At 44.7% G+C, this 23,244-nt stretch overlaps 1 protein-coding gene across 1 annotated transcript in view; it reads right to left on the bottom strand.

Annotated features, from left to right (window-relative positions):
* HABP2 (hyaluronan binding protein 2) overlaps positions 1–23,244 on the bottom strand; it is a 287,724-nt gene that overhangs the window by 96,060 nt on the left and 168,420 nt on the right. Inside the window, exon 6 of the mRNA XM_069611848.1 lies at positions 19,686–19,802. Within this exon, the coding sequence (XP_069467949.1) occupies positions 19,686–19,802 (117 nt within the window). The remainder of the gene's footprint in view (positions 1–19,685; positions 19,803–23,244) is intronic.

Genomic DNA, 23,244 nt, shown 5'->3' with positions numbered 1-23,244 from the left:
TCATTAAGTGTGGTTTGGACTGACTCTTAATTTCTCTTGGTTTATTTGGGACTCTGAGACAACCATAACAATCCCAGCCTCTCTGCCAATTTCTCTCACTTACTGTGTGTGTCCCCTACATACAGCGCTCTCTGGATTCCCAGGTACATTTGCACTTTATGAATCCTATACATACACATACATGCATACATAAAGGGAGTGTGTTGCCGCAAAATGCATGATAAACAATTGCATTTCATGTGTATGCTCTTAGAGGGATGGTTTTCCTGTAGAGAGCCTAAACAGTGTTTTTTAGGTGTTCTTCACAAGACTGCCAAGTAATTTGATTAAATGGCCTTGGACTCAGGCAGCCCTGTCCAATGAGAAGAAAATATGGCATTAAAGGGCACCAGCCAGCCAGACCACGTAATCTGGTGGAGACTAGGCTAGATAATGAATTATGAATCGTGTAGGTGAGGTGCCTTACCCACAACATCTGGCAGGTTGGCAAACAGAGTGTGGCACCTGTAAGGTTTATGCTACTCAGACACCCCCATTCCTAAGGAAGGGTGTGGCAGGATTTAGAAGGAGGCACGCATCTTCCTTATTTTAAGTCACTGTATTTTCATGGGACTGTATCCCATATGGACTGTGACCCTGATTATACTCTTCATTGTGTTGTTTGTGCTTCTGTGCTTAGAAATCCAGCGCTTTCAGAATACTTGCTGAGTGGGGATTCTGCAAAGTCGCCATCAGGCCGCGTTTGAGCATGATTTGCTCTAACTCATGGCTAGCTTCTGTATAGCATTAAAGCTGCAACAGTTATAAAGTAGCACTGCAATAAAAGATGTTACAAACGCTCGCAGTAAGGAGTGCTTGGGGTGCTTTGTGTCCATAATAAATTAATACATTATTCAGATAGCCTGGGGAGGGCTGGTGCTCTCAGATCTCAACCCTGGGTGTGAACGAGTGAGGGAGGATCACCTGTTCTTTGCCACGCCCCTATGATTATTCTTTCCCGAAAACCCAACCTACCTGGTCAAAACCCTACCAGTCCCGTCCCTCTGATTGTCATTTTCCAAACTCTCAAATGGCATTGACAAAACACTATCATTCCCACAATTCCCCCTGTTCCTTTCACAATAATAATCCCGGTCAGTCCTGTATGTTTCACAAACCCTATCCATCTCATCATTCTGAGTTAACCAACCAACCCCAGTCTTTTAATACCTTTTCCCTATCTTATTTTGTAAAATACTCAGATACTCTAATGTCCCCCTTTTCCCGAAACAAACACTTTCACACACCATAGAAGACAATGGACCAAGTCCAAAACCTGTTTACCTGACATGCCCCAACTCAAGGGCTAGGCAGAGTCAGGCAATTGACCAGAAACACACACTTCCTGACTGCCCTTTCCTTTTTTCACATGGATAAAAGGTGGAGTGAGAGAGCACATTATGAGCAAGGCAGAACACACGACGTGAGAGCTAACTCAGCATGGCAGTTCAAGAGGCGGAAAAAGATGGCACAAGTCGAGAGGATACCAAGGGTAGAAGTGACCTTGCCCTTATTGACAGAGACCTGTGAAGCCTTGAGAGAAGGAATCATAAGACCGTGAACAATAGCCAGCGTGTGTTGTAGCAGATGTCAATGGTGCCTGGGCGCCTCCATCGCTGAGAGCCAAGCCGGGGAGAGACGCATGGCCCAATGGTACCAGCCTTGACTCTACAGACAAGAAAGCAAAGCAGTTAATCACAGCCGGTGAGTCGAGGGGAGAGCCGATAAAGAAACCCAATTGTGTTGAACGAAAGTAGCAAGCAGCTAACTGAAATTTTGATGAACAAAGAACTGTTGATAAAAGAAACAGGGGGAAAACACGCAACAGAGAAGTCTGGCACCATGTGGGTGCTCAAGTAGGAAACGCTTGGTGATTACCCTGCTATTTGAACAAGAGTAACCAGAAGGCCCTAGGAAAAGGCAAAGGGGGGTCAAAGTGGTCATACGGGGGTCTTGTCAAATCCTCCTTACAAATGAAAGACTTTGACCAACATATGGTTGTGTAGTCAAGGGGAAAGAATCATGCATGGTAAACGTTTTACGCGAACAGTGTGTTGTAAAGGTAGGCAAGAGTGAACCCGGCGGAGGGATGCTAACAAGAAGGAACAAAGTCAGAAGTCCCATGAACATTGTGTTGACAGAAGTGAACCAGGGAGAGGGATGTCCACAGTGAAATATTTGAAAGGACATTGGGATCAGTGAATGCAAGAAAAGCGATTGTGAACCCGAAGGAGGGAAGCTGATGATTGAAAAGGGGTCTGAACCCAAAGGAGGGAGATCCAAGGGTGGAAAGTTATCACCCATCATTCGTTTAGAAAGAACTTGGTGAGGCATCTGCTCCCGGAAGAGTGGGACCTAGGGGTGAAGTCATCACCCTGAGCCATACGTGAAACAGAACTTTGTGTTTGTTTGTTGGAAAATATCAGGCCCTCGAAGGCAAGAGACTTTTTAGTGAAAAGAGACTTAACCATCGAAGAACCTGATAGCTGGACAGAACTGTCGGCTCGGGCTGGGAAAGCTCGAGTGTGTGCTGTACTCAGGAGACCCACCTTGTCCTGTGCTCAAAACGTGGAGAAGGTAGACCCCTGGCAATCACATCCTGACGTATTATTTGTGAACACTTCTTTTTTTATTAAAACCCTATCCCACACTCTTTCTTTAATTAGTTGTAAGGATTTGGCAATAGGCTTTTTTAGTTTATGCCTTTGACAAGATGACACAAGGGCCGCCTTATTTTTCATTTTAATGGTCAAAGCTTGCTCCACCCTAAGATTTAGGTTTGGATTAGGTGTTTTTCCACCCTGCATTTACAGTTTAATAGACACCCTTGAACTGTGATCACTTGTGTCTGTCTTTACTCTTGCCACCATGAGTTCCTTACAGTAGAGGCACACATGTTAAGGCACACTTGTGATGAATTATGGCTGGGATGGGAGAGTGTGGTACTACTGCTGCTTTTATTCTCAATACAGATGAGCTCTATATTCTTGGTGATGTGTGTCTGTGGGGCCAGGTGCATGGGGGCAAGGAGACCAGGAGATGCTACTGGATAATTGCTCATCAGTTGCTCTCCTTCAGATGACTTGTCTTCACCTGAGACCCAAACCAAAAGTTGCATTATGGGATGACGCAAAACTCCACAAAACAAGAGAATTTAAGGAGCCCTTAAACTCAAGAGTACAATCTTCCACTCATATCATTTGTGTATGTCTTAAATGTATTTGAGGTGCTCTGACAAGAAGCCCTTTACAGTTTCCCTGGGACGCATAGTACGCATGGAGTACATGGAAGATGATTCCAACGATGGAATGGTGATGGTGAGAGGCCCAGTGCAATCATACAATCAGGGCTTTAGAACTGGATGCCAGGTCACTCTAGGGTTCCTCAAGTAGGAGATGGCTTTTAGACTAGTGCTTAAAAAGAAGTCTTATTCAAAAGAGCTTGCTTCAAAAGGATTGAGGGGACTTCTTTTTAAAGCAATCTATGTCTTGATCAAATAGGTATTTTTTTCGAGTTTAGGTCTAGTCAATAAAATCACAATCAACATTTAACAAATAATCTATCTTCATAACCTACTCACCATTCCTAAAATGTATTTATCATAGTATTTGATTACAATTGATCACACCTACCAAAAAAAGATATTATGCCATCTTACATTGCCTGAGCAGTATTTCATGAACTAACCATTTTTAAATGTATTTCTATATCAAAGTAAGGCAGGACCTGTGAGAAATGTGAACATGAAATGAGAAACCGAGCATAGAATATCACCATTCCTAAAATATATTTATCATAATATTTGATTACAATTGATCACACATACCAAAAAAAGATATTATGCCATCTTACATTGCCTGAGCAGTATTTCATGAACTAACCATTTTTAAATGTATTTCTATATCAAAGTAAGGCAGGACCTGTGAGAAATGTGAACATGAAATGAGAAACCGAGCATAGAATATCACCATTCCTAAAATATATTTATCATAGTATTTGATTACAATTGATCACACCTACCAAAAAAGATATTATACCATCTTATATTGCCTGAGCAGTATTTCATGAACTCACCATTTTTAAATGTATTTCTATATCAAAGTAAGGCAGGACCTGTGAGAAATGTGAACATGAAACGAGAAACCGAGCATAGAATAAACCTTCTGGTCAAAAGTAGGTGCCGGGTTCTAGGTTATTAAATATGATCATGTCTTTCTATACCAATATTTGGGTTAAACTTTGATTGGGCACTTCTGCAGAATGTTCATGTAACCCCTATTTTCCGGCCATGGTCTGTGCAAGGGTGTTCACTTCCCCTCCCAGAGCAGGAACAGTCCCCATGGTTACCAACACCTCCACCCCACAGGCCTGCTTGGTAGGCAGAACCCATGCCAAATTAAATCGCTGTTATTAGGAGATCGCCCACGCCCTAAGTTTTTAGATCACTAATGGACACAGACCTAAGAGGAAATTTTACAGGGATCGCAACAGAGAGCGCTCTTTATTTATAGTAAACACTTAGAGCCTCATTACAAGCTAAGTGGAAGTTCTTCAGTAAATCCGCCAAAAAATTGCCCTAAGGAATTACTGTTACCGCCACTTGGTGAGGCGGAATTTCCTCCTGATTACAAGTGGTGGTGGCAGTGTAATTCCCCATTTATTTTGGGTCAGTTGGACCCAATGGGGCATTTTTTGCAGACTTACCGCAGCAGTATTTCTGCCATTACAGCCCATTCTTTGGCGTTTTCTGGGAAGCTTTACCTCCAGGGTTTTCCTGGAGGTAAATCCTCCACTCAAAACCTAACCTCATAATTTAGCACAGTGGCAGAATTGGCGGTAACTCAGTTACTGCCAATTTTACCACTTACTGCCTAACTCGTAATGAGGCTGTTAGACTTTTAACTACCCCTTCCTTTCCAATTACATAGGATTCCCTTGGCGTGAGCACCAACTAAATGGCAACCTGAAACGTTAGCTCACCCTTCCTTGGAGGGGTCTCGGGGACCTGGAGGGTGAGTCTGACGCAACAGACGCCTTACCCAAACTCAAGAACCACCCATATGATGTGTGGTTGGTCCCATCTTGCTAAGCTGCTTCAAGCAGGCCGCCATGTTATCACACTACCTCACGCCAAGCTACCTCTCCTCTACCACCTTTTTCATATCTAAAATCGTTACCTATATTTATCATCCTAAACCTACATGAAATTGCCATAAAAAACTCCCTACTTAAGGTTTAACCTACTTAACAGTAATTAAATATATACATATAACTACACATACATATAAATTTACATACAACATATAACACACATAAAACACTATGTCACAATGGGTTGACTGCTCCAGTCTGCCACCCTCTTTACAGTACCTTTGTGGGTCAGTCCAGGTGGTTGGCTGGATGGCTGCATGGCTGGTTGCATTGGCTAGCTGGGGGCCTGTCCCCATGATAACAGATGGGTGCCTGGCCCCTTTGCTTTCTTCAGGGTGACTCTGCCCACCACATGGGGCCTACCTGCGCTCACTGCTGCAGCCGTGGTATCTCCACATTTTTCAGGGTGACCCCGTTAGAATGGGGGCTGGCCCACATCACCGCTGTGGCCATGCGCTGTCATTACAACTTCAGGCTGTGTCCCCTGAGCCGTGGGGATTCTGCCACTTTGACAGCCGCTTCCATGGCCATCTTAACTTCCGGTGGCATCCCCTTAGCAAGGGGGACACGCCACGCTCACCTAGATGCGCCTATCATCAATAGGTTGGCCCCCTGGATCACTCTCTGGAGGGGCTCCCCATGTGGTGCCTGGTGTCATAGATCACTATAGGCTGTGGGGGACCGCTCGAGGCAGTGGCCCCCAGGTAAGTCTCTCTCATTCTATTCTCTGCTTCTCGCTTTTCTCTTCTTTTTACTGTCCCTCGCTAACTGTCCTCTTCAACTGTTTTCTTTTTCAAAATCCTACTGGATTCTTTTCTCTCCCCTGCCCAACCCATTCTGGGGCAGGGGAGTTCTATTCCTTTGTTTTCTTTTCTTTCTCCTGTTAACATTCCATCCAGCCCCATGGTCAGCTGGATGGTTTAGTCAAATCAAATACAACCAGCACACACATAAATAAAGCAAAAACACACTACACACTTAATAAAATACTTTTAACCAGGGTAATACAAGTATTTTATTAAATGTGTAGTGTGTTTGCTTTATTTATGTGTGTACTGGTTGTATGTGATGTGGACTAAACCATCCAGCCGACCATGGGGCTGGGGCATGGGGCAGATACCAATCTGCCTCTTTATTTCTAGGTGCAAGAATGCAGCCCCGATTAGACGGGCCCGTGGGGCGACGGGCTGCACTTAGGTCTTGTTTACAGCACCTGTGTGTTAAAGAAGGGGGCATGATACCCCCGCTTTAGTTTGAGGGGCCGCATTATGCAACAATGCTTGTACACACCGACAAGCTCTGCAAAGGCACAGATTTAAGGTGTGCACAATTTCTAAGCTCACCTCCTGCAAGCAGTTTGCAAATACCAACACAAAAGTGATCATAAAACCTCCAGGGCGAGGAAGTACAATTATATATTGTGTTATATATTGAAGATACATCCCGACCAGTTACGCTGCCACGCAGGCGCATACTATTCCATGTGCGCTGGGTGATATAGCTGGAAGTTAAACAGCAACATCATCACCAAGGTACCCAGCAACAATTCTCCTATGTGTTGATGACATGCCCAACAGCAAGCCATTCATAGGGAACACACAACTCTTTTCTCTAAAAGCTTCAGCTTAAGGGCAGGCACCCTAAACTGGAACCATCCTGGATTCATATGTCATCCATTCCTTTCCCCAATCACATGGGACTGTGTTTTCACAAACAATTTGTCTTCAGGATGTAATTGGCTGTGACGATCTTTTGAAATTGTATGTGGGATAACATCACTGATGTTCTAAGCAGATCGCGCGGTCTGAATGACACCTGGTCTAGTAGGATCTTTGCCTGTTTTTCCCTTGTTCCCCCTCCCTTCCCTCGTCACGCCTTGAAACACTTGTGTATAGGCGCGTTATAAATGCCATATCATATCATATCATAGCATTGACGACAATATCATGGTACACAATGTTCACAGAGCACCATTACGTTGGCCTGCATCATGGTTATTAATATATTATAAGCCAAACATAGCCCTTCAACAATACTGGCACAACATTTCCACCGACAATCTAACAGCAGATACTGCAACTCCAACAACCATCATGGCAGTATTGCCAGGGAATAACAAACACAGCAGACTATTTACCATGCCACCGACACATGCCTACACCACAAAACAGAACACTCCTCAGTGGGGGCTGAAAATGTCAACATGCCAGTATAAGATGCCCTCACCAAGCCAATTATGTTTGCACACATTTTGCCGGAATAGGTCCGCTTCGACTCCCTGCAGATTTCCCTTGAAGCCTGCAGCAAGTGCTCCTGCCCAACAGATCCTTGGAAACTTAAGGAAATGTTGGAAAAAGAAGAAGTCAGTTCCCGGGGCATTAATGCACTCGTGGAACAAACAATACTTTACTGCCACTGTATAAGGTAATAATATCCCTTTATATATGGTTGCCATATATAATGTCGCCGGGAAAAGGTTGCAGCAACATTATATAGGGGACCATACATATAGGGACAGGGGGAGCGAGGGTTCCATGTAACAATGTCCCATCAAAAGACGGCCACATGTGCCATTCTAACCAACCTCAAAAACTACTATAATTGTCATAACAGTGCCAATCCCTAGAGCCCCAGGTTGCAAAAATCGTTGATTTTTTTGATGTATTGGTGGGAAAACACCCTTTGGTATCGCAAAGCTTCTCCAGATATCCCATAGTCCAAGACTGATTACACTGCCACAGAGGTAATCAAACATATAATGGACAAAACCTTAGTGGACCATGGCATAGAAGAGGTACTCCTGTCCAACAATAGACTACTCAGAGACACAGCCACTACTTTGCTCAGTTCACACAACCTCTAGGATTTCACCAAAAATAAGTAATCCTATAGTAGCGACAGGCAGAAAGGGGCAGCAGGGGGCTTATGCCATCCCCCAAGAAAGGCACTGCGCATCATGCAGATGGGCGACCGCGATCTCCTGCCCACAGTAATCAGATGTCTGTGCATGTTCCATATAACATTGCACTCCACACCAGGAATTCCACTGGCCTCTCTTCTCTTCAGCCGCAGTAATAAATACATTATTTCTCAGGCAGAAGGAGACTCTTAAATCCTGCCTCAAAAACAGAGGTGAAGTGCAGGCTAAAGTGCAGTCGCGTGGCAGACTGCAAGTGGCTTACAGTGTATTAGTGTTTGGACGTTCTCTCTATGTGTTGGACCCTTACTGCAGGAAGAAGAGGAGGGGTTACCTTCAAAAGCCAGGTGTGGAGCGAAGCGCCGGTGTCAAGTGAGGGCTAAAGTGCAGTTGCATGGCAGTCTCACGAAAGGAGCAAGAGAGGTGATTGACCACCCTGCACCTGTGCTTACGGTGAGACTTCTGTGTAACCAAATTTGTGGTGGAATGACACTAAGAACTGTGTGTTGTGTGTCCACTCACTGCTAGTGCCTGATATTTTTAACAAAATGCCTACAATCTACACGCTACTTAGCAAAGCAAGACACAGCTCCACCCTACTGATGTGGTCCATCCAGACCTAAACACATGTCTGGGATTGTTGTTGGTACTCTTGTTCAGAAGAGAATTGCCTAGCATTTCGGTGCTGGACTGCCCCAGGGTAGGACAAAGACTGATATGTTTTGGATATTTCTCCTCTGTGAAAGATAGTGAGATAAAGACTCTGGGTAAGACTCTCATAACCAGGACTAATGTCTGGCAGAGGGACTCCCAGGACCCCGCTTGTTATTTGCATATTTGAAGTAACTTTGGGTCTCACTCTAAGTTACTAGGGGGATCTAGACATGGACCCCTTGCTCACTATTTTTAGAGAGGAGCAGCTCCACCCTACTGATGAGGTCCAACCAGACCAAAACACGTGTCTGGGGTTGCTGTTGGTATTTTTGTTCAGAGGAGAATTGCCCAGCATTTCAGTGCTGGACTGCCCCAGGGCAGGACAAAGACTGATATGTTTTGGATGTTTCTCCTCTGTGAAAGATAGTGAGCGAAAGACTCTGGGTAAGGCTCTCATAACCGGGTTTAATGTCCGGCAGAGGGACTCCCAGGAACCCCTCTTGATTTGTTGGGGTTTAATTTAAAACAATTTGATATCTTCATGCTACAGGAGACCTGTCCGACCTCGTTACCCGTAGTGGATGGTTACTCAGTACTTTTAAATCCTGCCAATAAGAACCCAAACGGTAGACCAGCAGCCAGTCTCTTGATAGCAGCCTGTAAAACGGTTGATTTGGAGATTTCAAATTGGTCATCTCCTAACCCGTCCATCCAAGCGGTTAAATTAACCTGGGAACTGTTGTGTTACTTTTTGTTGATCTACACATACCGGAATCAAGCAGATATTTCCCCGCAAGTATTTGCATATGCTCTGGAAGGATTATGAAAGGAGTGGGTATGTAACATAAGGTGGCATCGTGCTGGGTGGTGATCTGAATGTTACCTGCATATAAGTATAGAGAGCCCCGGGTTACAGTGTCCTCTGAGGCTTCTGGATGACGAGGTCGAGCTTGGTTCTCACTCATGGATTCTTGGGGGTTGCATATGGTGAATGGGGACAAGCCAGCAACTAATACCTGGTTGAGAGAGCCTCAATATGCCCTCCTTGATTTTTCTTTTGTTTCAGCAAATTTCTTTTTTAGATAAAGGCTCTTTATATAAACCCTACCAGGTCTGGTGACGATGTCCCTCTTCAAATGTTTTTCAACTGTGAGATTGCTACTAAACCCTATTATAACGAAGCATAAATGGTTTTAAATCAAGTTCAAAATAGATCTGGAGAACAAATATTGTGTCCAAATTCAACACTCGTCTTCAAGAGGCTCTGCAGAGTGTTAGCAAAGCCAAGCACAGACTGCAGTTAATCTAGGCTGCTATTCTGGCAGAGTTTCAGGAACCAGACTTCCTTTCATCAGAAGGAAACCCCAGTTCTGGCAAAACACAGATTTAATTTAGATGTTAAACTTAGGAAGTCCACCTTCAGACAGAACATCAGGAGCCTCGGGAAATCATCTCTCCTGAGATATGGATTAAGATAAAAAAATGAAACCTGAACCTTAAAAACCAGCTAACAACCAACAAAGCGCAGTTACTTCAGGCAGCCGCAGAAGAAAGGCTGAATGTTCACTTGACGAACAGTTCAGCGGATTTCTGGACTTTTATTAGAAAACTTGACCCCCCCACAGCAAGCTTTTCAATATAAATCCTATAGTGGAGGATCCTTGGATGACCTATTTCCAACAGACCTCTGCAAGGGTTGCAGTTCAGCAACTGGGTTAAATCTATCTCTGTTTCGAGCTGGCAGTTGCCGCTCAGGAGAGAGGATATTCTTGAATGAAGCTTTTGAGGTTCTATGTGAAGGAAAGGCTGATGAAGAAAGCTAGAGACCTTGGGTAGATGGATGCAGAACAATGTTCTTTAATGATTAGATCAGAGAGGTCATTGCACAAAGAAAATGATTTTCCAACTCAAAGCGAATGGCAAGAGACAAGAATCTCTCATAACATATGGTCTATCTTGCGATACTCAAGGTTGTTATAGATGGGATTACACACTCCTTTACAGATCATATGAAAGCTCATTCATTTCTGGAAGGTTTTCAGACTGCGGGCGTGAGTGCACAGCCCAAGTGATGATTCCTGGTAGTAATTTTGACTAACATTATTTGTTGTTTTTTTTTTACAATACTTTTGTTTTGATTGTTTTTCTGTTACAATTTTAATGAGATAAAATAGGGGAAAGAAAATGGCGTTGTTTTTGGTAATGTCCATTTTCCATTTCATTTGTTCCGTTGCTTCAGGACACTGCAATGTGATGCCTGCACTGTTTGGTGGGTCCTTTTTTTCTAGCCCGGTCCAACGTTATTTTCCCTTGTTAACGGGCTAGAACAGGACATTGTCGCTGTATGGAGGATGGAGAGCTCCACTTCCCATGCTTCATCTCGGACACGCAGCTTACCTCCTTCCCTGAGGTAGGCTCTTGGTAACTTACTGCTGTGTGAGCGCTTCCCTCGACCTAACCTGCAACTTCGCTGGCCGGGACGTCCGGGCTGGTAATGGCTACCCACCTTCCTATTAAAGCTGAGAGACTCAGTCAGCGCACTTACTATAATTGCAGATACCGTATCTTAAGTTCCGCGATTTTACAGTCGGGTGAGGAGGTGTCAATTTAGTGTCTGGTTGATCTTGCACACAGTTGTCCTGACTTCAACATTGCAGACTCCATCTACTCATGGATTGCCGGCTCAAAGGGAGGTAACTTCTTTGAACTTTCTCTGGGGAGTTGACATCAGAGCATATTTTATGAGCATTCTCCCTTTCCTCATCTTCCCCTAGAAATTCTATTTCTCCAGAGCTCTGGTCGTCTTTAGGCTGGACTACTGCAACAGCCTCTTCCTCAGTCTGCCTTTATCCTCCCTTCACCCCCTTCAGCTAATACAGAATAGGACTGTGAAACTTATCTTTGTCCTTAAACCCTGGGACTGCATCTCTTCAGCCCTAAAATCTCTCCACTGGCTCCCTGTGGATGCGAGGATCAAGTTTAAGACCCTCAGCATCATCCACAAGGCATTCCGGGGCCTGGGTTCCCATACATCCAATTCTTTCTCCCTAAATACCTTGCTGATAGAGCCCTTTGTCTTCTACCTCTAACTCTGCAGATCAGACGTTTATCCAATCAGAGAGTGCCTCTCTCTGGAATGGCCTCTCTGCCCTTCTCAGGCTTCAACCAGATCTCCTTAAGTTCCGGAACCTCCTTTTCTCGTCTTCCTTCCCTCTCCCCCTCCCTTGCTAATGCCGCCCTCTGCTGCTTCGACTGGCTGCCTGGTCCCTTCTGAGTTCTACAGGGCACCAGGCTCTCCTAGCCCAGTCCACCCAGCACCTCACCTAACCTGCACTTGCCCTTCTTGACACCCTCCCCCTGAGTAGCCTGTGGTTGTGCATCCCTACCAAGTCTGGTCCAAGCCTGTCCTCTCACTCATCATGTGGTTCTCACCCCACACATCCCCAGGCACTTGCGCAGCTGACCTCCCCTTAGCACTTGCCTCGCCCCTGGGGCCTACTTCTTCCCCCCACCGCCACCCCCTGCACTTGTATGCCACCCTCTGCCCCACTCTTCCCTCCCACCCTAGCATTTCCCTTCCGCTACTTCCTTCCCTGTGCACTTCTTGTTACCGCAATTGCACGATTCAAATGACACAATGCCTAGTAGGACCATTCCTGTTGCTTTCTTCCCTGTGTGCATCTCCTGTGGTGCCTTGAGACACCATTTGCTGTATAGGTGCTTTATAAAAAAAACATTCAGTTGCTGATTCTATGCAATCTGTGTCGATAACCGTTATTCCTAAACCGGGAAAGGAACGTTTTGATTGTGGTAACATCGACCTAATATCGTTATTGAATGCAGAAGTCAAACTTTGGTGAAAATATATGCTAGGAGATTCAGTGTTCTGCTGCCGGCACTGATTTCTAAGAATCAAACTGGGTTTGTATAGGGTAATTGTAATTGGTTATTTATAGATAACCCATAGATTTCTAAGCGCGGACCCGGGGATCGAACCTGTGTTTCTCCATGTCGTCTTGCTTCCAAGATGAGCGTGTTGCCTCTGAGCTACCCTCTCGAGACTAAGGTAGAAATAATTATGATAATCTGAGAGAACTGTTCAATGTCATTCATCTCAAGAAACATTCTGAAGATGCTAATGCGGCTGTTAGCATTGATCCTGAAAAGGCCTTTGACAGGGTGAATTGGGTACATCTCCATCAGGTTTTGCTTAACTGTGGCCCACCAGTCTTGCAGCTTTGTAATGCTTTATATAGTGGTGCAAGGGCCACAGGGACCGTTCATGGATATACATCTGAATCCTTTGCAATCCAAAAAGGGACCCGCCAGGCTTATCGCCTTGGTTGTGTGATTTATTAATAGAACCGCTAGTTGCTGTGGTTAGGGCACAACCGAGTATGAAAGGTTGTTTCATTTGGTGAATGTATCTCAAAGGTACTTCTATATGCTGACGACCTCCTGTTGTTGATTTCAGATACGGAACGCTCCTTTTGTGAGTTGATGTCAATGCTGCAAACATTTGAAAGTGTTTCAAATTATAAGGTCAATGTCTCTAAAACACTGTTCTTCCTGATTTCACGTTCATGTCATAGAGGGTTCCTTGATGTGCAACGGAATGTATGGGCTGATGGTGGAATTAGATATAGGCTACTCGAGATGTTGACGTACTCCTTGCTAGTAACATCAGGCTCAAACTTGCAGAGATAGTTAGGTTGCAGCGTAAATGGGGGAGATTGAACTTAACTCTCTGGGGTAACATTAGTGCAATTAAAATGACCTTGCGCCAAAAGTTTTTATGTTTTTAGCATGCTTCCACTTCCACTCTCAGGTAAATTACGTTTGGGAATAAATACACATTTTAATAGGTTTCTGCGGGGCGAAGGTGGGAAGTCGCGAATTCCAAAAGACATTCTTCAGAGGCCTGTACACTTGGGAGGTTTTGGCTTTCCTAGTTTAAGACAGTATCATTCTGCTTTCACGCTTCGCACATTGCATCACTGGCTCATGGTGGGGCAAGTCAATTGTAGGAATTGGGTCTACATTGAGAAATGGGTGGTTTCTCCGGCTCCACTTGATAGTTTGCTATATATGGAAAAGCGACTCCCTGTTGGCTCGACTCTGCCGTTTATAAAACATCTCATAAAGGAATGGAAGAAGAGCAATGAGACCCGTGGTGAGAAGTATCTGCTTTGTGTGGAGTCTAGTCTGTGGAAGTACCCGGCTGTGATAATTGTTAATTCCACTCTTTCTTGGATCTCTTTGCAGAAGGCAGGTATCTGGAGGATCAGACAGGTTCCTGATGGACAATGTTAGTTTGATTTTGAGTTGATGCATTTTAAACACAAGCTGTGGGTGTCTGAGAATCGGCGCTATTATTCTTTGAGGGATATTTTTGATGTGTTATTTTCTACCACGAATGCTAGATTTCATGGTCCACGCACGGTATTGCATTTATATAAGAGTATGCCGCTTTCTGCCTCCTTGCTCTATAAACTTCTCACGCCCTCTGAGTTCAACATGGCCTCTCAAAGTGATAGGGATAATTGGAACTCAGACTTGGATTATGAGATGTCTGATAAGGAGTGGAGCTGTGTATGTGTGGGTCCAAGCAGATTTAAAATGGATATGGAGCTGCGGTACAATCAGCAGAGGATGGCTCACTATATACATTGGTCCCCTCTGAAAATGTGGTCTTGTAAATTGCCCCAGGAGAATACCTGTTGGAACTGCAACGGGGGTGTGGATGCCACGTTACACATGTTTTGGTCTTGTAGGAAGGTTCAGTTGTTTTGGGGCGGGTTTGCAAACGTATAGATCTGGTGTTGGATCTTTCTCGACCTCGCACATCACTGGTTTGTGTATTAGGTTCTTTCGCTTCTAACTTCAACCTGCCTACTGGTAAGCGCTTCTGGGTGTATAATGTCCTCTTAAAGTTTTGGAAGAGTGATGTTAGGCCTACTGGTGATGATTGGCTGCATAGTTCTCACATCTTTCCAGTAGGGAGAGGGTATCTTTCCAAATTAAACAGCGGCAAAAAAAGCATGATGATACCTGGAATACTTTCCATGAGTTATATGTTTAACTGAGAGACCTCTTCTATGTTTTTTTCATTTTCTTTTTCTTCTCCCTTTCTTCTGCTTCTACTTTCTCACTCTTGTGTGGTGGTTGCATTGTTGCTCATGTGCATCTATTGTACTTTTGCATGACTGCTGTCAGAAACCTGAGGGTATTCTCACTCTTACCCCCCCTGGATCCTCTTCTCAGGTGGACAGGGACAGGCCATCGATTTTGAATCCTGACCCTGGGGGTGGAGAAGCGAGGGAGGATCACCTGGGTGGGGGGCCCTTGGGGATTGGAGTGGAGTACCCACATGCGAGACAGGGTAACCCCCTTTCCCTATTGAAGACCAACCTAACTTTCCCCCAGCCTTTATTGGCTATTGTAAAACATCTCCCCTTATTTCCCCACACTTTACCTATGACAGTGCTGCGACGAGGAAGTGGCGACTAGGAGTAATGAATGCTAGTAACTGCTTTCACCACTGAAGTACTGGGACGAGGAAGAGGCGAAGAGGAGTAATGATTGCTAGTAACTCCTTTGACCACTCTAATACTGGGACAAGAAGATGCCTGCAGAGCACTGTGAAGGTCAGACATTTCCCTCTAACTATAGTCAGGCAAATCTGATTGGGAAGTCACACCTGCAACCTGTCAAGTGGTTGCATTTGTATAAAAGAAGAGGCAAAGAGCAGCAAGAGGATGACCTACAGGGAGGCCTGTGCAGGAGAGACCAGCAGGGGACCCTGCTCATGAGGAGGCAGCAGTGGTCCTGCAGAGATGCCAAGATGCTGCCAGAAGACCCCGGAGACCTGTGGAACCCTGGACAAGTTGGGCCTTTGGAATTCTTCTGGTGCAGTAGCCTCTGTGGTTGATGAAATGCAGCTGGAGCAGCGAAGAAGGAAAAAGAAAGTAACCCGTTGAAAGCGTCCGCAGAAGCAGAGCAGAGCTGCTGGCGATCCCAGAGAGGCATTAAAGGTGCGAGCGAGGTAAGTTGGCAGACGGAGCAGAAGGAGTCCAGCGCATCTACCCAACAGGACCGCCAGAGACCGGTGAGTGAGCGGGAGAATCAGTCTAGACCAGTGCGCTCAGAGGAACTGCATGAAAACCTTGAGAGCAAAGAAACTCACTAATGAAGATTAAACGGGAAGGTTCTATGTCATATCATCGACAGTCATTTTTATGACTTAATTTTACGAATACATTTTGCTGAAAAACGTCATAGACATTTTTATTTTTTTATTTTTGAGGGGTTCGACCCCACAAACTCCTCTCCCCCATCTATTTCTAACTGTTCCCAACCGCCCAACCCCTTATGTCCCACCCCCCTAAATTTTGATGATTTTTTTGGCAACGTGTATTCGTAAAAATGATGGTCGATGAAACGACCTTGTACCAATGGGAAAGCACTCATTTGAAAGCAGCATATGGAATGCGAACGCAAGTGTGAAAGAGCATGACAGAAATGTGGGGAACAAACTAAGACCACTGCAAAGTGAACTTTGTGGATAAATACAATGCGGCAAAGCCCAAGACTGGCATAAGATGTGTGACACATTGTGGCAAAGCCAAGAGGCTAATCAGGGGAAGCCAGGAAAGTGTGAAACTGAACATAAAGCCAAGAGGTCGTCACGAAGAAGCTAAGTGAATGTGAATCTGTACACAGGGCAGATACAGAAGAACCTGTGTGGGCTGAAGAGCCTAAGGTTCCTGGTTGCGCGACTTGTGATGGGCAGACCAGGTGGTCTGACAACTGTGCCTTGACCAGGGAACCCTCCATTGTGAAAGCCAAAGACATTGTCAAACAAACCAAGAAGTAGCCCTGTGGATGCAATCCAGAAGGTGTGTCAAGTCGGCCTGGAGTTGTGTTAAACATTGAAAGACTGAGAACAGTATATGTTGCTATGTTGAAGTCTTGGAGAAGGGAACCCTGAGACTTGATGAACTGCCAAGCAGTCTTGAGGACGAAGCCTCAAGACCCTTTTTTCTTCCTTTGAACTATGTTGCCTTAAGCTTGGGGAAGGGAACCCAGAGGATTGTGTGAAACTATATTGCATTGAACTTAGGGAAGGGAATTTCCAGGATTTGTGGAAATTTCTTGAGCTTGCGGAAGGGGTGCTGAAAAGGAAGCTAAGAGCTGGAAGACGCTCAAAACTCTGTTTCGATCACCATTTCTTTGATTCACTCTGTTATTCCTTTTGTAAATAAAACTTTAAAAAATGCAAATTAAAAAAGAAAAAGGAAGAAGGCTTCCGCTGCGGGCCCTGATAGTTTATCAAACATGCTTCTTAAAAAGAACCCTGATAAGCGGCTAGACTCCCTGTATACAATTTATAAGCATGTATTGAGAAGCCAACAGGTGCCCCTTTCCTGGAAGATGGCAGTGGTGGCTCACGTTTTTGAAAAGGGGCACCACCTTGACCCAAAGTATTGCCGCCAGATAGCGCTTTTAGATGTGTTGTGGAAAATCTTTGCTTCACTTATGTTCAACCAACTGAATGAATGAAGTAGAGCGAATGACAGGTTCGATATACATCTGGAGGGGTTTGACAAAGGGGTGGGCATGGAACTAAATGGCTTCATACTGAACTTGAAGAGCTATTAAAGAAGGTTCGGTTATCTATTGTGCATTTATTGATGTTGCACCTGGATTCGATAGCATGAACCAACCTTTGCTTTGGAATAAGCTCTCAGAGTGGAACTGCCCTTTGTATTTGATAGAGAAACGAAGGGATCTTTATTCGGGCTCCTCGTTAAGAGTGAGATTAAATCAGGAAGGTGTCTTCTCCGACAAGTTCGGACGCATCAGCGTCCAAAGCAATGGTGCATTTTAACACAGGTACAATAACCTCTTTCTTTCAGATCTGGGCATGACTCTATCCAAGGTTAGATATTTTCCTCCGTGAAATGCTGGTTTGGCGGTGAGCTCTTTATTGTATTCAGACAATTTGGTCCTGCCAGATCAGACTTCCGTGGGTCTGCAATGACAGCTCATCCCCTTGAGCATTACACACAGGAGAACCGCATGGTAGTAAATGTCGCTAAGTCGAAGTTGATGTTTTCATGCACTAGTAAGAAAAAACCGAATAGAGGCCTTACCGGGTATTATAACAACATTGCACTGGAGAGGATTCTCTCATTTATCTGGGTTTTTGCCTGACGAGCAGCAGTAATAGGGAGCTATGCCAGACCCACTTAAAGCATAAGGTAGCTGCATTACCCGCCCAAGGCACTAGATTGTTTAATACATTTGGGTGCTTTTCCTTAGTACCCTTACCGCATGCCAGTAAAGATCTGTTAATTGAGAACCAGATGGCACTGAAGCAAACATGATGGTGGAAGGATTGGGTGTGCAAAGGACGGGATTGTAATCAGGATAATCGGTTTTATCATTTTAATCTGGAAATTAATTCCTTAAATGTGTTACCTAACTATTTAAAACGCTTCCCAAATGCCATCTGGCGACACTAATTTTTAAGTGTCCGACTAAATCTCTGACCCACAAAAGAGGTATTGAGCCCTCAGCTCAATTTAGACAGAAATGCACGTTTGTGTCAATTTTGCAAAGAGCCGTCGACCATAGAATCGCTACAACACCTGGTGATTTTTTGTACTATTGTATTCTATCTGAGAAGCGTGCACTTTGAGCGTTTTTCAGCTCAATACCGGACCTACACAACCAATGACTGGTGGGCTATTGTGTGCAGTGGGGCGCACACAGTTTAAAGGACATCGATTGAACAGATTATTTTTAGCGATAGAACATTTTATGATAGCTGGGTTTTTACAGCATGGATTCGTAACAGTTTTTAACACGAGTCACGTTTTTAGTGAATTGTAAATTGCACTAGTGAACGTTTTTTATAAACTTCCTTTTAAACTTTGTAATTCTTTGAACTGTTCTATACCTTGAACCTGATTAATGGGATGATGTTGATGGGTGAAAAGGTTCTATGTAAAGTCAAAACACCAATAGATCAAATAAATAACTAGCAATAACAAGCCCAAAAGAGCACTTAAATTATGAGTCTATATGCCCAACTGAGTTTGGTCCAAGTAGGTGACTAGCTCATAATTCGAGCATGCACAAAACCTCTCTGAATTGAGCTTGTCACAAAACCATACACAGTCATATCTCTCAGAGGGAACCATGGTGACCAAAATTGCACAGCACTTTGGGGCAACTACCACACACACCCCACAGATGTACCCATTGTACTCATATAAAGACGGGCTTCAGACAAACACACTATGATTGTCCTGCGTCGCCAGATACTGTGAAACATACATTATTTTCAGGGAGAGGGATGTTGTGTCCAAGAAAATCCAACACCAACAATGTCCTCGTGGCCACCCATTAAATGTAAGACCCTGGCCATCTTGGTAGAACTTCCTTGCCAGAAACAGAGTGCTTGTTCATTGTCATTTCTGCCTCTTTTTCTATTACAGGAGGGGTTCTATAGCCCCCTGCTTAGAGATGTTTCAGCCGAAATGTTGGTATCCTGTCTCATCAAGCAGAAAGAGAATCCATTATACATTTACCATAGGCGTCTGATGGGAGAAGAACATTGAAATCTCTATTCAATTATACACCATATCTCTTGAAAGGAGTTTCAACAAAAGCATGTTATAGTAATCTAATGAATATTGTTCATTTATATTGAGCTGCTTGCACATGTTTACATGGTACTCATTGTGTGGCCTTTCAGATGTTTTGGACTTCAAATCCCATCAAACGTATTCAGCACAGTCAGTGGAGAAGGATTATGGGAGTTGTAGTCTGAAAAAATGGAGGGCCACAGAATGAGTTCAAACGAAGGTTTAAATCATCTGCAAATGAAGAAAATATTTAGGATATATATATTCACCTGTTTCGCAGAATTTTCCTTTGTAATTGAGTGGGCATAAACATACAAATTCGTTATTTGGTCTCCCTCCACAGTCTCCTCCGTTTAGGCAAGGATTTGGGTTGCATGGGTCTAAAGCTGAAAGGATGAGAAGAAATGCATGACCCTGTTAGAGCCGTCAGTATCACCACCAAAGCTAAAACATGTCAGATGGCAAACAGCAAGTTGTGTAAATGGCAGTCTCCACGTGTTGACCCCTGATGGCCTTTACCTGCGTTTCACATATATGTCACTTGTTGAATTTTCAATGCATTGCATGACTTTTCATTTTCCAACTGTATTTTACATATTGCACTGTATGTGACTGCACTGTATAATCCCTGCTCCTGCCCAGGCCCAGGAAAACCAATGCCCCATGAGAACTAAACTCATTCCCAAGCTAAGCGACTGCTTCAAGCTTTACAGCCAGTGTAAAATCTGCAACCAGGGGGCTGGCCCTTTCCAGAGAAGCGTCCTTGGAACTATTGTGTCTATCAGGAGGGAGGGGAGGGACTGTGGAGTGGTGGGGACAGAGCCTTATAAATGTGTGGAGGGAGAACCTGGGTCTCTTTTTGATTGCTGCCGGTGGTGTGCTGATGTGTGGGGACAGACAAGCTTAGGAGGCCCTTTGAGCAGGTATCCTGTCTTTCCTTCTCCATTCTTCCCCTTTTCTCCTCCTACTCCCCAGCCTGCTCTGTTTTTCCACCAGTGGGCCTGCTGGCCTCTCTGCCTCTCTGCCCCCTGCTTCTTTCTCCTTCTCTTCCCTGCTCTCCCCTGCTCCCCTCTTCTCTTTTCCTCTCTCTTCTTTTTTCTTTTGCTCTCTTTCTCTCCCCCATTCTCTTTCCCTCTCTCTGTATCTTTCTCTCTCTCCTCAATTGCAATTCCTTTCTTTCGTCCCCCTTCTCTTAGCAGCCCCTCTATGCCAGCCACCTTCTCTGCCCTCTCTCACTATCTCCCCACTGGCTATTTCCCTCCTCACTCCCCACTCACTCCCTCTCAACACTCGCCAGCTCCCCATGCTTTCTCCTTTCTCCCCTGTCCCCAATCTTTCTCTCTCCCTCTCTCCTCCTTCCCAGCAGCCTCCACATTCAAACATTTCCCTCTCCAACCCTTACCTTCCTTTCTTGGGGTCCCATCAACCTCCCCTGCATCCATGGGTACTCCACCACTCCCGGGGTCCAATGCCAGTTGATGTGTCTAGTTAGTATGTTTGCCATCAATGCCCCAAATTGTGGCTGCAGCCAAGTGGAGACAATCATCCATGTCCAGTGTGCCTAACGTACTCGTCTGGAAATAAGTCTACTTCTCTGCCTGTAATAAACGTGTTCTGTGAAGACATTGTTTTTGCTCGTTGGTGTTCTTTTCGGTGTAGCATGCCTGTTATTGCCCGAGGGGGGAACCAGTCTGTCTGCATACACAACGCGCCTTCCCGGGGTGTGTTCATTCTCTGGCCCAAATCTGCGGCTCTGCCTGGGGGCTCCCACACAGCCTTCACAATTTTGGCCTGCCTCCCACATCCACAAAGTGTGCACCAGGTGATGCTTCCATGTAGTAGATGCGCTGAAACTAGTTTGTACAAAGTCTCAGCCACTGTATTTTGAGGACTTTAAAGTTTTCAAACTTTCACAGAGGTTCAGGCAAAAATTATTCTAGCAAGTTTGACCTTTGCCTACATATGTAACATGCTTGTGTGGATCATAATTCGTCTCGAGAAGGCATTCAAAGAGGTTGGAGTGTGCTGCTATGTTAAGGCCGGTGCTGGGAATGGAAAGGTTATTAAAATGAGTATTTAATATTCAATTACTGTTGGATTAGAATGAGGTTACAATTAGAAATAGAACTCTCTTTAAATAAGAATTAGAGTACATTTTAGAGTACAACTTTAATTGCAGAAGAATTCTATATCCCTTCTAGCATAATATCACACAGACACACACACACGCATGCAGACATGCACCAACACACACAAACCCCAACACATTCCTAAAATCCCGCTAACTCAAGATGCGACACCACTACGTCCCTTGTACAAGCTAAAGAGACAGCGATAGCACAGGTAGCGTAAAGGCGCGTCTTGATTTAATTACATGCTATAAATGTTAATTTCCCACCACCATCTACCAATCAAGTTGAGTGCTTCTGAGTTTCCCATAAAGGCATATGTGCTCCTGTATGTTTAGTGCAGAACATCCCTCACTTAGTTCAAACCAGACAAGCAAAGGCCTGCAAAACCATGCCCCCTGGCTCTTTGGCTTGCTGGGTCACTGGATCTCTTCCTGCCAAAGGCCCTGCATCTTGCAACCTCTCCCTGCTCCGGTTCTCCATTGCTATTTCCACCCTCTTTCCACTTCACTAGCTCAGATCCTATTGTTGCAGACCATCCCACACTGGTTGCATTTGTTAGCCCCATTTGTGGGTCACCATGTATGTTATGTACCACCTATATGGATTTAATAGGTGCAATCAGATCCAGGAGTCTATGGCTAGAAATGAATGATCAGGACATCTTGCAGGCCCCCCCATAGCACACCATGATTACCACGTGAGGCGTGCCCTGCATAGGCTGGGTGACATCATCCCACTGGCAACAGCCTGGAGAGTGCAGCAGCCCCTTTACAGAGGAGATGGGCAGCGTAGGCACGACAGCTCCAGAAGCTGGGTGTGTTGGTCCAGACCAAAGGAACCATAAGCCAACGAATGGTGCTGTTTAAATGAGACCAAAGGAGGTTGTAAGGAAGAGCATTCCTGGAAGTAGCAGGGCAGTGAGATGGCACATTAGACCATGCAAGAAGTCAATAGATGATGGTTTGCCTATGGTTTTGACAATGGTTAACCACATGTGGCAAATGGCTCAGAGATAGATAATGGATAGCCATGGTCAAGTGGTGTCCATGTTCCCCATACCTGCTTTTCTCTGGTCATAAAGAATTTAGATAGCTATGATTAACAACAAATAGACATGAACATTTGGATGGCATTTTTTTTTATCATTTATCCATTTTGCTTTTCAACAGTCAACATGGTAAACGATCTTCGCCTCAGCGATGGCTAAAGCAATCCTTCCAACTGAAACATTTGTTTGCCAGCAATAAGAAAATATCCCTTTCAAGTACACAGTCACTAAGAAAACATTTTCAAGATATGCAGACAAAAAACATACCTTTTATCAAAGTTCATGCTTTCATCTCCAGTGAAGCACACGTTAAGACCACTATCATTCAAACAAAAATCATCCAAGATGGCCACCATGAAAATGGAAAGCAGGGCTCCAAATGGAGCCCTTCTTCAATTTCCATTGTGGCCCAGGATCCAGGAGCAGCGAAGGTGGCAGTGGCATTCCAAAACAGAAATAAGGTGAGGGGTGAAGGGTCAGGCGGGCAGAGGCAGTGACTGGATGGACTGGGAGGTGGGGGGAAATGGAAGAGCGTGTGCAAGCAGCTCTTGGTTCGCTCGGATCAGAACGTGGTCTTGGATCCTGCTGCTCAGCCCACAATCTGAGCAAAATGATTGATTGCAGCACCCGCCCAAGTAACACTTAATA

This window comes from Ambystoma mexicanum, chromosome 8, assembly GCF_040938575.1.
Source record: "Ambystoma mexicanum isolate Mex_15411 chromosome 8, UKY_AmexF1_1, whole genome shotgun sequence".
Classification (NCBI taxonomy): domain Eukaryota; kingdom Metazoa; phylum Chordata; class Amphibia; order Caudata; family Ambystomatidae; genus Ambystoma; species Ambystoma mexicanum.
Note: the sequence above shows the minus strand (reverse complement) of the source record. Positions and strands in the feature narration are given on the sequence as shown.